This window comes from Mirounga angustirostris, unplaced genomic scaffold, assembly GCF_029215605.1.
Source record: "Mirounga angustirostris isolate CCGP_5_RB_7025 unplaced genomic scaffold, mMirAng1.0.hap1 SCAF_12, whole genome shotgun sequence".
NCBI classification, from domain to species: Eukaryota; Metazoa; Chordata; class Mammalia; order Carnivora; family Phocidae; genus Mirounga; species Mirounga angustirostris.
The window spans coordinates 89504506-89520746 of record NW_026991720.1 but is presented as its reverse complement, the minus strand read 5'-3'; the positions used below and the strand labels follow the sequence as shown (position 1 = coordinate 89520746).

The window sequence follows — 16241 nt, the reverse complement described above, 5'->3', positions numbered from 1 at the left end:
GGCAGGGAGTCTGCTTCTCCCTCTGACCCTCCCCCCTCTCATGTGCTCTCTCTCTCATTAAAAAAAAAAAAAAAAAGAAAAAAAAAAATAAATAAAGGTCCTGTTGGAGAATCCTGTTGTTTAGAATACTCACTGAAAGGGGGGGGGGGGTATGCAGAATTAAAGCAGGTCACCAAATAGTATGTATGGTATAATCTCATTTTGGTAAACATATGTAGGTATATGTGTGGAAGAGCATTAACCAAACTGCTAACTGTAATCTTCATGCTTTCTATATTTGCCATCTATCTTGTTTCAAGAGAAAACAAGCAAACTTAAATAAAAACAATGTTCAGGAAGCAAACCCCTGGGGAGGGTTATTTCAGGGAGCCATTGGCTTAGAAGTGATAGTCTTGCAGTTATTTGTGTTCCAGGAAATTGTCAGCCCTTGGAAGAATGACAATAAAACTCTTTACCATGGGTGGTGCTTCAGGGAGAACAAAGATTTCTGGAAAAGCGATAACTTTCTGGAGAAACCTGGCTAACCAGGAAGGCATCTGGTTTGGGGGGGTGGGGTGGGCAAAGCCAAAACTTCGAATATGCTCTTTGTTCAAATGTAGGAAAAGGGGTGCTCACCAAGAACAGAACTCTGTAGGAACCTAAATTTTTCCTAATTTCCATAATTATACCTCAAGCCCCTATGTGCTACATGTGTATCCATGATGTAGCAGAATGCTCTTGTTTCTGTGGAGTTTGTTCACCTTGTGGCAAGAGTCACAGTAGAGAAAAGAGACATGAATGGACCAGAGGTTTGTTTCTCTTGTAAACCATCAGAGTGAAATGCACAGATGCTGTGGGGGCACACTGCAAGCTACCGCTGGACTAATGAAGTTAAACACGCAGAGAAAGTAGAGGATATGATTTAAAATCATCCTAATGTAAAAGGCAGGGGTGATGAGACTCTGCAAGTAGGAAAGAGAAAGAAAAAAGTTGATGGTTTTGTGCTATATCCAACAAACGGATTTTATTCATGTCTACAGACAATGCATTAAAAATATCGGATGTCATTCATCTATTCAACTATTTACTGAGCAGCAAACCAGGGGAGGTATGGTGTTTGGGGACACATCTCAGGGACACAATATCCTTCTACCTTGTTGCTTATTATTTTTTTTTAATTTAAGATTTTTATTTATTTATTTTTGTGAGAGATAAGGGGAGAGAGAGAGAGCACAAACGGGGTGGGGGGGAAGGGCAGAGGGAGAAGCAGACTCCTCACTGAGCAGGGAGCTTGATGTGGGACTTGATCCCAGGACCCTGGGATCATGACCTGAGCAGAAGGCAGACGCTTAACTGACTGAGCCACCCAGGTGCCCTACCTTGTTGCTTTCGCTTGTATGGCCTTAAGCTCATGGTCTAAGATGGCGACATCTGTGTTTCATGTAGCAGATGGAGGAAGCAAAAAAAAGAAATTGCTATCACGTGACATTCCTTTCTATTTCTGCCTACAAGGAGACCGGAAAATATCATCTTTGTGCTTGGTAGCTGTGTGTAAAAATACTGGGGTATCTATTACCACAGATGAATGAGAGAATGGATATTGCGGTACAGGTAGTACTCCTGGCCATAAGCATCTATTGCAGGGTGTCTCAACCTTGGCAACACTCACATTTTGGGTGGTTTTGGTGGGTATCGGCTGCCCTGTGCATTGTAGAGCGGGCTTAGCAGCATCCCTGGCCTCTACCCACCAGACCATTCCCCTACTTGTGACAACCAAAACCTCCTGAAGCATTGCTAAATGCTTCCCTGGGAACAACTTCCCTACTCCCAATTGAGAAACACTGTTCTATTGTGCGTAGGAACTATGTTCGTCACTGTGCAGGAGACAACACGAAACCAAAAGTGAAATAATTTCAAACAGTGATAAGAGCTATGATGGAAATAAAATAAGGTCAAGACAGATCAGGTTGGAATGCAGGATGTACTGTGGACTCAAAAGCCCTGAAAGAAAAGATGCTGGCTTCTCGTAAGAAGAATCAGAGCGTAGGTGTGATTGGAAGGAAATGGGGACCCTGGTGAGGTCTTGGTAATGGAATCTTTAAGCAGGGAATAATGATTCATAAGAGCACATACTAGGAGAGGAGTAAGAGAGAACGCAGGGAGACCAGTAGGAACCTGTCACAGTCATCCAGGTGAGAAAGGATGATGGCTTGGTTTGGCAGTGGAAATAGTGAGAAATAAAATTGCTGGAGAAAAAGAACGAAGATAGCAGCTGCCTATGGCAATCTTTGATTTACCCAAATAGCTACTGGGGAGGCCAAGTGGTGTTAAAGGGGGTCTACTTCCCACACATTGTGAAGTTCAGTCCAGCCCACTATAGATCTGTGCTGTTTGTTCTGTATTAGTTTCTTTCTAAGGCTGCTGTAATACATTACCACAAACTTGGTGGCAAAAAATTTTATTGTCTCATAGTTCTGGAGGCCAGAAGTCCAAAAATCAGTCTCACTGGTGTCTGCAGGGTCATGTCCCCTCTGGAGGCTCTGGGAGAATCTGTTCCTTGCCTCTTCTAGCTCTGGTGGTTACAGCACTCCAGTCTCTGCCTCTGTGGTCACAGTGACTTCTCCTCTGTGTGGGGACATCTTCCTTGCCTCTTTCTTGTAAGTGTGTTTGTGACTATATTTAGGGCCCATCCAGATTATTCAGGACAATCTCTCTACCTCAAGATCCTTAATCACATTGTTCGCCATATAAAGTAATACTCACTTATGCCATGGAAGAGAGTATTTCCAGCTTCCAGGGATTAGGGCATGGATAATTTCTGGGGGGCTGTCTTTCAGGACTGCAGTGTTAGAAATCACTTTGGCTATCCTGAGGAAGACATGTTTATTTAGCGAATAAGGTGGAAAGCACTACTGTGGAATAATAAAATGCCACTTAGTAAATTGATTAGAGAAAGAAATGCAAAAAAAAAAGAAAAGAAAATTGAATTTTTGTAAATGGAGTTTTCAAGAATTCTAGGAAAGATAGGCCAAAGGATAAGAAAGTTCAGAAAAAGAGCTTCATGGACTTTAGACAAATCCATTCTAGATATTGAAGTCAGTGCTTCTGAGGACCGTTATATTTGCACAGTATAAAGTAGGCATTCGAATGCATGGTGTGTCCCACGGGCCTTGTCAATAGTGCTGGCCACGGGCCATTTAGCTGTGGTGGGGCAGAGTAGGGAGGGACGGCGAGAAGGCAGTGGACAATGGAATGAGAATGCAGAACCAGACCAACCCACAGAAGTAGAGCAAGACAACAAGAGCGGCTGCATGTAAGCGGCTGGGTTGAGGAGGGTTGAGATCTAAGGTTACTTAAACATAAACTTTATTTTTTTTTTAAAATATTTTAATTTATTTATTTGAGAGAGAGCTTGAGAGCAAGAGAACACTAGCAGGGGGGAGGGGTAAAGGGAGAGGGAGAAGCAGACTCCCCACTGAGCAGGGAGCCCTATGCGGGGCTCAATCCCAGAACCCTGGGATCATGGCCTGGGCCAAAGGCAGACGCTTAACCGACTGGGCCACATAGGCGCCCCTTAAATGTACACTTTAAAGCTTAAGTGCTTTCTGGTAATCTTTCAAATCCTCATGCTCTTCAAAGGGTGCTCAGGCTTTCCCCTTGCTGCATAGTCTGAAAAACTATGAGGATCATTGTGGCATCTTAGTTTACATAATAATCCTGACCTAAATGTTATTATTCTTATTTTGGAGATGAGGAAATGGAAGTCTAGCAAGTTTGAATAATTTGTTCAAAATCACACAGCTACATTAGTGGTAAGGCTGGGATTCGATTTTAGTTCTGCCAACTCTAAAGCTATGGATCTTCTCCTTCTCTATTATTTTGTCACTAGACTTGATTTCTGTGCCTGGGAGGCCAGGATCACAAACGCCCAGTACCTTCATATTTACCCACTCTGTTATTTCTGAGGCAATACTCTGAGCTGTCCCTATTCAGTTCCCTACTTGAGCACTCCCCTTCCTTGTTATTCAGAGCACTGTCAGCCCATATGGTCTCACTCCAGAGCTCACTCCTGTTAAATGTCTCCTGCATGTCTGTGTTCTAGCAGCAGCTCCTGACTTTTATCTGAAATAAAATTCTTATGTATTTGCTCATTTCATCTATGTTACAATGACCAAAATTAGATGTGCATGAAGTCAGTGTTAAAATGAAAATAAACAACAAAGGATGAAACAGATACTGGGAAAGTAAAAACTCTGGTCATTATTTTCCATTTTTGTTTATATTTAGGTCTTTATGAGACAAGGAAGATGACTTTCATGTCTAAACACTGGAACAACCTAAATCATATTAATACTATTACAATCACTATCATGTTCTAGAGAAGATTCTAAAGGAATATGAATGAAAAAGTAGCATTTAAGATTTAGTTTTCAGAATACAGATACACCTCAGAGAAACTGTGACCCCATTGTATGTATATTTGAGGTAATATTTGTATAACTAGTAACTCTCATGGCGATGGGAAACATTGCTCTTTGCATATGTTGTACATTAGCTTTCTAAGTCAAGAATTCCACATTGTTGTAAAATAATTTTAAGTTCAATGTATGGCAGTTATGCAAATAGATGTAAACTTCAATACCAGAGGAACCTCAAAAAGGTGTAACACCTACGAATTATGTATTATTAACACAAATGTCAACAAAAACAGTCCAACAGATATAGAAGCACAGTAACAAAAATATAATTATCAATATAGCTGTCTTATAAGAGTAAACTAGTATCATCAGGCTTATGAAAAACAATTAAGGTCACTGTTTTTATTTTTTGCTCATTATGACCCTTCCCTATACATACAGTGGTTAATTCTGATCATTTAACCTTATTTAATCTCCCTATGAACAAATTTGCTGATACTGAATACTATTTTCAAATATATCAGCATTATCATCATCTCATTAAATAGGTTATTATCATTACTGAAAACTCATCAAAACTTTTAAGGCTATTAATGGTTTCATCAACTTGAAAATCTAGTTTTGGAAGTAACTGGTTATAAATTTGTCCTTTTATTGGTAAACAGCAACCATACACCAGTGTTACTCTCAATTGAGATATCTCAATAGCGTGCTTATCATGCTTACATTTTACATGAAAGTTGGAATACAGACTTTATAATAGATCTGAAACATCATCAAATATTGTTACCATGCTGTTATGATAATAGCCTATATGTGTCATTAAAAATATTATTGGCTGGTTGTAAATAGTACCTTTTTCCGAACTGAATTTTAAATGTTCTAGAGGCTAACATGATAACAAACTGATCTTCACATGGCGTCACACAATCTTCTTTCAAAGTTCACAGGCCCTTCTTACTGTCTTTCCCTGAACAATTCTGCAGGGGGGAAAAAAAAAAGACTTAGGTAAGTAGTTACAACAAAGAGTGAAAAACAGATTCATAGATATGACAAGGAATTTTTTAAAAATGTTCTTTTCTGTGTATGGTTATTAATTATGAGGATAATCAAATGTGAAAACATGGATTGAGAAAGTCTCAAACTTAAAAAAAACTACAAAGTTTGTGAGTTTTATTTGAAAAAAAAGTCGAGGGGAAAAATAACACTCTTGATAAGTTCATTTATTTCCCTGCCTTAATCTATTTTGCTTTTGTTTCACAGGTTATACCAGGAAAACAAAATTTCTCAAATTCTCCTCTTACAAACCCAATTAAGATTTTTGGCAAGGAAAGAACAAAGGGACCCCCAAACCCCAGATGGGATGGCCTTTTTTGTGTGTTTGTCTTCAGATATTTGCCAATAGAACTGACTTCTCAGATTATACTCTTTGCTGATCGCAAGATGATTATAATATATCATTTAAAACTGGAGGAAAATGGGATAGAAATGAACCTTCAGAGATCATTTGCACTTAAGAAAGCAAAAGTCCACACTGAGAAAAAAAAAAACCCTCATAAAATGGCATTGAAGTGCTACTGCTTGCACATGAGAGGTTCACCAAGCTCTTGCTCAGGCTGAGCAGTAATGCCTTCAGAGCAACTTTAACAATATTAACATTAACCAAATCAGAAGACAGGATTAGAGGAGGTATTTTGAATAAGGTACCACTTTCACATGTTTGTATGTATCTTGTCACTTTAGGTAAAAATCACAGCTTTGCCTACCGAATGGGAAGAGATATTTGCAAATGATATATCTGACAAGGGGTTAATACCCAAAATATATAAAGAACTTATGCAACTCAACACCAAAAAACTCAAATAATCGGATTAAAACTGGGCAGAGGACCAAAATAGACATTTTTCTAAAGAAGACCTATAAATGGCCAACAGACACGTGAAAAGATGCTTATCATCACATTGTGGAAAATGCAAATCAAAATCACAATGAGGTATCACCTTACATCTGTCAGAATGACTAGGAGCAAAAACACAAGAAATATTAGTGTTGGCAAGGAAGTGAAGAAAAAAAAAACACCTCATGCACTGTTGGTAGGAATGTAAACTGGTGCAGCCACTGTGGAAACAGTACGGAGGTTCCTCAAAAAATTAAAAATGGAATTACCATATGATCCAGTAATTCCACTTTTGGGTATTTACCCAAAGAATACAAAGGCACTAATTCAAAAAGATACATGTACTCCTCTGTTTAGTGCAGCATTATTTACAATAGCCAAGATATGTAAACAATCTAAATGTTCATCCATAGACAAAAAGATAAAGATGATGGTGTGTGTGTGCGTGTGTGTGTGTGTAAGGGAACATTACTCAGCCATGAAAAAGAACAAAATCTTGCCATTTGCAACAACATGGGTGGAGCTACGGAGTATAATGCTAAGCAAAATAAGTCAGATGGGGAAAGACAAACACCACATGATTTCACTCATATGTGGAATTTGAGAAACAAAACAAATGCACAAAGTAAAAAAGAGACAAACAAAAATACAGACTCTTAAATACAGAGAACAAACCAGTGGTTGCCAGAGGGAAGCTGGGTGGGGGGATGGGTGAAACAGGTGATGGGGATTAAGAGTACACTTGTGATGAGCCCTGAGAAACGTACAGAATTGTTGAATCATTATATTGTGTGTGAGACTAATATAACACTGTATATTAATTATACTTAATTAAAAACAAGGAAATAATCTTGTACTTATCCAAAATAAAAGTGGACATGAAGATTAAAAAAAAAAATCACTGCTTTAATGGAGCTGTTATTCTGGATAAGTCCCTTAAGTGAAGGGTGATTTTCCAAAATGAAATCTGAAAACTGGCAAGTGCTGATGGCTTTGTGCTGCCCATAATCCTCAGTTAGTTTTGCTTTTTCTTTTCTAGAAGAGAGCCAGGGCAAACAAGGAAAGGCAAAGACTGTATCCTGAAGGGATTGTTTTCTAATATTTATTTAGTGCTTATAACAGGGAGGGGATCAGATGGGGAAATCCAAACAGATTTTAAAAATGCAAAGTGGGATTCATTTATGGTAAGGAAACCAGCTTTCCCCTCTTTCACCTTTATTTCCTTAATAGTTTAATGGTCATTTTATGGTTATTTTATTTAAAGCAAATCAACTGTGCAAAATTGAGAAAGCTCAGTTTCCCAAGGAACTTTAAAGATAAAATTCAATTATTAAGGTCGGTTTGACAACAGAAGTAAAATTCATGAAACGCAAGTTGATACAGCTTTTTACTATAGACGGTCTACAGCAATTTTTTTGGTTCTTAAGTAGAGTTCAGAAGGTGAATATCAAAGTGTATGAGTCGCTTTTAAGAAAATGGTAGTCATTGGGGCGCCTGGGTGGCTCAGTTGGTTAAGCGACTGCCTTCGGCTCAGGTCATGATCCTGGAGTCCCGGGATCGAGTCCCGCATCGGGCTCCCTGCTCAGCGGGGAGTCTGCTTCTCCCTCTGACCCTCCCCCCTCTCATGTGCTCTCTCATTCTCTCTCTCTCAAATAAATAAATAAAATCTTAAAAAAAAAAAAAAAAAAAAAGAAAATGGTAGTCATTTAATGATACTTAAATCTCAGAATCTTCTACAAGGTCTCACAATGGACAATGGAGGGTGAGAGGGAAAAAATGTGTCCAATCAAAAATAACTACTAGCATCTTATGGGAACATAGAGCTTTTCTTGTTTAAAAATATTTAAAGTGCCTTCTTGTACTGTACAGGATCTGGTTTAATACTCATAAGGTATTATAACCCTCATTTAAGTAATGAAGAAGCCAAGGTGCATGGATGTCAAAGCATCCACCCGAGGTTTACAGAACTGGCAGACTATGGAGCTGAGAGGTCTTTTTTTCTTCAAACAGATATTTATTATGGGAAATTGGTTTTACAGGTGATGAAAGAGTAGACACATGGGGCAGTGTGGTAAGACATCTCAATGATTAGCACAGAACCACCACCACTCTTTGGGCTGGAGGGACAAGGGAGGAGATAGTGTTATGGACCCAGGAGCTAGGGTCACCATGTGGAAGTTGCCCAGTGGGTACTGGGACCATGGAAAGAAATGGGGCTGCTGCAGATGCCACTTGAAACAGAGAGAGTGGGAAAAATCCCTGGCTTTGTCCCTCTTGCCTTCAGTCTCCTACTGGTGCTCCCATTGCTGAACCTGCTCAGAAGAGAGCCAGGGGGCTGGGAAATGTAGCCCTCTGAGATCAAGTAGAGCAGAAGTAGGAAGACAATGGATCCAAGAACACAGTCCAATGACCAGAACAGGCCGAGCAGCAAAGTTCTTAATGATGGGGGATCTGGAGAAAAATTTCCTGATTTTTGAATCCAGCTTTGAATCCTACCAACTTCTAGTTCAGTGACTTTAGGTACATTATATAACACCTCTGGGTCTTGTTTTCCTCATGAAAAAATTGGGTATTAAAATATTTTAACTTAGTGGACTATGATGACAGTAAACAGAGTAACATATATGAAGTCATTAATGAAGTGCTTGGTCCAGGGCACATCTTCAATAAATGTCACCCATTACATATCTCAAAAATAAAAGAAGAAAGTAAATGCACTGGTGATCAAGGCCCAACTCTCAGTGTGGCACTTGGCATTTCCGGGACACGTCATTTTTCAAAGAAACAGGTGTAACAACTTCTTTCTGGGGAAGGAGTTACTCCGAACAACTTTTTAACATCTGTTATCAAGAATGCATAAGCTCCCAACAGAAGGGGTTTCTGGGAGGGGAAAGAAAATGGGTTGAGGGAGTCTCACTGTCACATATACTCTTCAGGGATTAAGAGATCATTAGCTGTTACCACAACGGGGACATTCAGTGATGGCCACTGGCCATGAGAAAATGAGGGAATATTCCTGCTTCTTTTTTCTCCATTCAGGGAGACAATCATCCTTTTGAGTACACCCTGACCTCACCAATGGAAGGGAGAAAAAGTTCTATTTTTAGGCCAAAGGCTTCTGAAGTATTCCTTCACTTTCCAGGGCGGATCTTGAAGCATGCTCTGGAATAATTCTCATCAGGCCATGGTGAAGTCAGCAATTTCAGGACCTGTGTTTCAGAGATGGGGAAAGGGTGGTCTTGCTGAACATCTAACCACCTACTCTAGAACATGTGAACTGAGCTCTTGGTGTCCTAGGTTTGAGCACACAGGGTATCTGCCCTTCTCTGGACTGCCCTATTGTCAAAGTAGGTTAGTTAACTTAAACATGCAACTCAGCTAAGATACTAGATTACAAATGTGTTTTGGATTGCTTCTTGGCTGGCTCTAAATCAAGGCTAAAGTGGCTGGTTGAGAAGAAGTCATTCTTCCAGCACAAGTTCTACAGAGGCACGTATGCTGATGATGACAATGATAATTCTAATAGGTATCATTTCTTGAGTGTCTCCTACCAGCCAGGCACAACGCTAAGTACCCTACACATTCTATTTAATTCTACTGAAAACCCAGTGGGCCAGGTGTTATTATTATTCTGATTTTACAGATGAAGAAAAGTGAGCTGCAGAGGGGTAACATAACTTGCTTGGATTATAAAGTTAGTTAGTATGAGAGTTTGAGTTATTCCAGGTCGGTCTGACTCTAAGGTCTATCAGTATAGTACCTGCCTGCCTTTTGCCAGGCACAGTGCAAGACCCTGGAGATACAATGACCAGTAAGGCACAAATGAGTCCTGGGACCAGGGCTTCTCCTATAGTGAAGTAACTATAGAACTGTAATTGCTAAAAAGCCCTGATTGAAAGCCACAAAAGGGCGCCTGGGTGGCTCAGTTGGTTAAGCGACTGCCTTCGGCTCAGGTCACGATCCTGGAGTCCCAGGATCGAGTCCCGCATCGGGCTCCCTGCTTGGCAGGGAGTCTGCTTCTCCCTCTGACCCTCCTCCCTCTCATGCTCTCTGTCTCTCATTCTCTCTCTTGCAAATAAATAAAAATCTTAAAAAAAAAAAAAAAAAAAAGAAAGCCACAAAAGCTGCCAAATTCTCAGGATAAACCCAAACTGAAAGCAGCAGAGCACAGCCTATCATCTCAGGAGGAACTGGGGGGGGGGGCCAGGACTGCCCCTGGAATGGTCTTTCCCCCAAATTCTCCCCACATGTGGTCAAAGTGTGGCTGGGAAATCAATTCAGATTAGGGGCTGCCAAATTAAGAGGGAAGCGACAGTCACATTTAGCATGGATGAATGCAGGCCACGGGCTCTTGCTGGGCTGGAGGGGAAGAGAAAGAAAACCTATAGATATCCCTTGACTCTGTGACTTTAATAACAAAAAAGTTTTTTCCATTTCTGTCTTTAAATCCATGTTGGAAGCAAATCATGCATTTGAATGCCATAGGTTTTGACCCAAGATGTCTAAAACACTGGGACAGAAGTAGTGTGAGGTGGGACTTCAAATTTTGACCTTATATTCTGTCACGAATAGAGCAAACACTGCCAATGGCAAAATGAAATGTTTACAGAACCAGTCTGTTTTTCAATGCTGTCACTTTTGTGGCTCAATTCTTTGGCTTAAAATTTCACTAAAACTAGAACGCTGTATGTTAGCATGTCAGTAATTCTCTATGCTATGACTGTCTTGTATTTTCATGCAATGTCCTCATCTTCACCATCTAGGTATATGTGCTGCCGAAGCGAGCACGTTCACCATCTAGGTAAAAATCTGGTTTCCTTAATCATTTTTAAGAAGCCAGGACTGAGTGCATCCTCTTGATTTGGGAAGGGCAAATAACCCAAATAATTACTCAGTAATTATTATTTCAAAAAACTTAGATCCCCAAAGTTGAGGTCACCCACCTGAAGTTCTGCGTGTTCTTTCAGGAGTCGGTCATATTCTTTTGAAAGATGCTCTGATTGCATTCTCATTGTCATCACATCATTCTGTGCCTTAGAGAGGGCTAGAAAACATGGAATAGAATTTTTAAATTTTTATTTTGAAATAATTTTAAATTTACAGAAAAGTTGCAAGACTTAAATAGAAAACTCCTTTGTAGCTCTTGCTCAAATTCACCAACTGTTAAGATGTGGTAAATTTGTTACTGTATTTTCTCTTCACACACGCACAATTATTTTCTTGAACCATTTGAGTATAAGTTACAGACTTCATGCCCCTTTACTCCTTAATACTTGTGTATTTCCTAAGAACAAAGGTGTTCTCTAACATAACCACAGCATCGTTAGCAAATGTAGGCAATTTAACATCAATATAATACTTTTTATCTAACCTACCATTCATGTTCCAATCTTGGCTACTGTCCCAATTATGTCCTTTCTATCATTTTTTTCGAGTCTAGATCCAGCCCTAGGATCAAAGATTAACATTAAATTTTCATGTTTCTTTGGTTTCCTTTAAACTGGAATAGTTCCTCAGCCTTCCCCCTGCATTCCTCTCCTCTTTCGCAACACTGACATTTCAAAGAATACAGGTCATTTTTTTTTTAAATGGAATGTTTTTCATTTTGGTTTTGTCTGATGTTTCCTCATGATTAAATTCAGGTTATGCATCCGACTTACATACAAATATGACATAAGTGATGCTGAATGTCTGTCAAGGTATCACAATCAGAGGCCAATCTGCCTCTCACGGGTTTTTCCAATTTAAACTTATTTTCTTCCTTATAACTAAGAAGCAGTATGTGGGAAGACGAGACTATGTAAGTATCTTGCTCCTTGTCAAAACTTTCCCCTTATAGTTAGCATCCACTGATAATTCTTGCCTAAATCAATCTTTATTGTGATGGTTGCACAATGGTGATTTTCCAACTTCACCATTTCATCCACATTTATCAGTCAGCATTCTACTATAAACAAGGGCCTTCCTTTCTTATCCATCCATCCAACTATCTATTAATTCATATATCATCAGTATGAACTCACAGGTTCTTATTTTTTCAACAGTTTATAATTCATTATTATACTTAATTCCTCCCAGATACGGCTAGTGGGAACGCTGTCAGGCTGGCTCTTACATCTTCTGACTAGGCCCCTATCATTTTTTGAGTACTCTACTTTCTGGCATAAGATGTTCTAGGCTCTTCCCAACTTTTCCCTGATTCATCCTGGATTCAAGCATTACAGTGTAGAATTTATTAGAAGGGTATGCTTTTGAAAAAAATTGAGGGAGAAAAAAATATTTTATCATTCTCACCAAGGGATGATTGGCCATATTTCCTTCAAAGCAAAGATAATCACTTTCTTATACAAAGTTGAAAAATATAGGGGTGTGTGACACTTAAAGGCTTTACCTCAATATGACACACAAAAATGGCTCTATATTAGCCTCTGTCTACCAAGGAGCTACAGTCTAAGACAGAAGATTAGATAGAAGTTTAAAAAATATACATATATGTCATGAACATTTAAGTCAGCAAATGTATAGAAAGGAAGATCAGCACAAGATGGACTGGAAAAATTCTGGGACTCTTGAACGAACTCTACATATAATTCTGCATATGTAGTCTTAAGAAATTCTGCATTTGTAAATCTTTTAGGGTAGAAGTTTTAGTAAAAGAAAGTGGGATTTATAAAGTAAGAGTCACTTTTTAGGCATAATGGAATGAAATTATAGGCTCTATTTATAAACAATCTGGTTACCTTTCCTCTTGAAAAGCCACCATATGGGCATTTTTATATATAAGTCACTTTCAACTAAAGTGGCTTTTGTATAAGCACTTTCTAGACAATGTTGTCAAATTAAACTCCCATACTGTAGAACATTTACTGGACAATGCAGATGTAGAACATCTGTGTTGTGTAATATGGCAGCCACTAGCCAAAAGCAGCTATTAAGCACTTGAAATGTGGTTAGTGTAACTGAAGAACTGAATTTTAAATTATACTTAATTTAATTTTTAAACATATTTTAATTAATTAATTAATTAACTTATTTATTTGGAGAGTGCAAGGGGGGCAGAGGGAGAGAGAGAATCTCAAGCAGATTCCATGCTGAGTGCAGAGCCTGTTGTGGGACTTGATCTCAGGACCCTGAGATCATGACCTGAGCTGAAATCAAGAGTTGGATGCTTAACCAACTGAGTCACCCAGGTGCCCCAATTATACTTAATTATAATTAAATTTTGATTTAAATAGCCATGTGTAGCTAGTGGGTAGTCATACTGGATAGCTCTACATTATGATTTCCTCCATGTTACTTTTATAGATCTGTAACTCTAAGTTAGGTATTAAAGGCTAAATTTAACAAATTTAATGTGCCACTTAGTAAAAGTATAGGTTAGGTATGGAAGAGAGATTTTTGATACTGGTTAGATTTCACTGGAACCACAGCCACAGCATGAAGATTTATTTATTAGTCTTCAATTTGGGTTATCTATAAGGCATTTCCTAGAGCCTACTTGAAAATATGAAACACAGTGTTAATTTCAAGACCTTACCAAAAATGTTTAAAAGCCTGGATTTCTGGTATGTAAAAAACAAAGAAGATTCTACAACTTAGTAATATCTGACTAGCCTCCAATGGTGGTCCAACATGGGTCCAAGAGGGTCCTGCCAGAAAGGAAGATCCTGAGCTGACCTCCTCCCATGGACAACAAATCTATAACCACATGTGGAATAATTCCCTCTGAAGGGGACCTAGAAACAGGATGAACAGACCCTCTACAACAAGGGGCAGCACTGAGATGGGTAGAAGGAGCAGAGATATAGTCTCACTAAGGAAAAAAGCCACATTCTAGGTGTGGCTTTCTATGATACAGAGGGATCTCAAATATAATGAACATTTTCCTGAGGAGTAAGAGATTTGAACTCCACATTAGGTATGCAAACCCTCAGATCCTGCACAGAAGAGACAAGACTCCAAAATACCTGGCTTTGCAAACCAATAGGGAATATGTCCATGAAAAAGAATTGCCGGGGCGGGGGGGGTGGGGGGAAATCCTCTTAAAGAGCTCTAATGTAGACTTACTTGACCCAGAAATAAGCACAAAAACACCAGATCAAAATTACATGGACTACAGGTGAAGGAGACCCACTCACTAAACTTGAAATGCCTGCCGGAGAGACAGGAGGTAGCTGGGCCTCTCCTTGGGACTTAGACACTGGCGGCAGCCATTTCTGCTGTCTTGTTCTGCTGTGCTGATTGGCACTGGTGGACACCATTCTGGAATCCGCCCTGTAGACTGCTAAAGTCGGGGGGTGCAAACCACTGGTGTCTTGGTCAGTTCTGCTCACTAGTACATCTGTAGCTGTCAAGGTCAGGTATGCAGCCAGGTGGGCTGGAAGCCAGACCCACCTACCAAGGTGCCCATGGCAGTACTGCCCCGTCACATCAGGAGGTTACATGCAGCCCACATGGGGGACACCCCAGGAGCACCTGGTTCTGGTGACCAGAGGAGATTGTACTTCTGGGCCCCATAGGACATCTCCTACATAAGGCCACTCCTTCAAGACTGAGAAATATATGTTGTGATGGACACTGGGTGTTGTATGTAAGTGTTGAATCAATGGATTCTAAACCTGAAATTAATATTGCACTGTACGTTAACTAAGTAGAATTTAAATAAAAACTTCAAAAAGAAAAAGAAAAAAAAGACTGGGAAATGTAGTTGAACTACCTAATACCTAAAAACAAAGACAGAGTTAGGCCAAATGAGAAGAAAGAGAAATGTGTTGCAAACAAAAGAGTAAGACAAAACCTCAGAAAAAGAACTAAATGAAAGGGAGTTAAGCAATCAACCCGATAGAGAGTTCAAAGTAATGGTCATAAAGATGCTTATCAAACTCTGGAGAAGACTAAGTGAATACAAAGTGAGAACTTCAACAAAGAGAAAATATAAGAAAGTACCAATGAGAGCTGAAGAATACAATAACAGAAATAAAAAAAATACGCTAGAGGGGATAAACAGAAGATTTGATAATACAGAAGAAAAGATTAGTGATCTGGGTAATGAAAATCACCCAAACTGCGGTGCCTGGGTGGCTCTGTCAGTTAAGCATCCGACTCTTGATTTTGGCTCAGGTCATGATCTCAGGGTTGGGAAATTGAGCCCTGCATTGGGCTCTGCATTGGGCATGGAGCCTGTATGAGATTCTCTCTCTCCCTCAGTCCCTAACCGCCCTCCCAACCCTGCTCGTGCGTTCTCTCACTCTCTCTCAAAAAAAAAAAAAAAAAAAAAAAAAAATCCCCCAAATGGAACAGAAAAAGAAAGAAAAAAGAAAGAAAAAGAAAACAGAGAAGAAAAGAAAAAAAAGAAAAAAAAAAAAAAAGGAATTTAAAAATGAGGATAGTTTAAGGGACCACTGGGACAACATTGAGTACTAACATTCACATTATAGAGGTCCCAGAAGGAGAAGACAAAGAGAAAGGGGCATAAAACTTATTTAAAGAAATCACAGCTGAAAAATTCCCTAAGCTGAGGACCTTCCCAGGTCTAAGAAGCACAGCTCCCAAACAAGATGAACTCAAAAGAGATCTACACCAAGACACATTATAAATAAAATGTCAAAAACTAAAGATAAAGAATCTTAAAAGTAGCAAGAGAAAAGCAATTAATTGCATATAAGGGGATCCCCATTAGGCAATGAGCTGATTTTTCAGCAGCAACTTTGCAGACTAGCAGAGAGTGGCACAATATATTCACAGTGCTGAAATGAGAAAACATAACCAAGAATACTCTAACTGGCAATGTTATCATTCAGAACTGGAGTGGAAATACAAAGTTTCCCAGCCAAATAAAAGTTAAAGGAGTTCACCACTACTAAACCAGCTTTACAAAAAATATTAAAAGGATTTCTTTAAGAGGAAAAGAAAAGGCCATAATTAGAACTAAGAAAATATATGAAAGA

At 39.2% G+C, this 16241-nt stretch overlaps 2 protein-coding genes across 5 annotated transcripts in view; both read right to left on the bottom strand.

Moving 5' to 3' along the window:
- Window positions 1–5370, bottom strand: part of SLC26A4 (solute carrier family 26 member 4) — a 72033-nt gene extending 66663 nt beyond the window's left edge. The window contains exon 1 of the mRNA XM_045864895.3: window positions 5253–5370. The gene's annotated coding sequence lies outside the window, so the exon portion shown is untranslated. The remainder of the gene's footprint in view (window positions 1–5252) is intronic.
- Window positions 1–16241, bottom strand: part of BCAP29 (B cell receptor associated protein 29) — a 56955-nt gene that overhangs the window by 4132 nt on the left and 36582 nt on the right. For 2 of the 4 annotated variants that reach the window (XM_045864892.3, XM_045864891.2), the window contains exons 7-8: window positions 11238–11338; window positions 4232–5377 (exon numbers count right to left, since the gene is read on the bottom strand). In XM_045864892.3, coding sequence (XP_045720848.1) covers window positions 5342–5377; window positions 11238–11338 — 137 coding nt within the window. In that variant the 3' untranslated portion in view covers window positions 4232–5341. Of the gene's footprint in view, window positions 1–2742; window positions 2848–4231; window positions 5378–11237; window positions 11339–16241 lie in introns of those variants that run through there. The other 2 variants (XR_010406603.1, XR_008505286.2) reach the window with 2 other exon arrangements.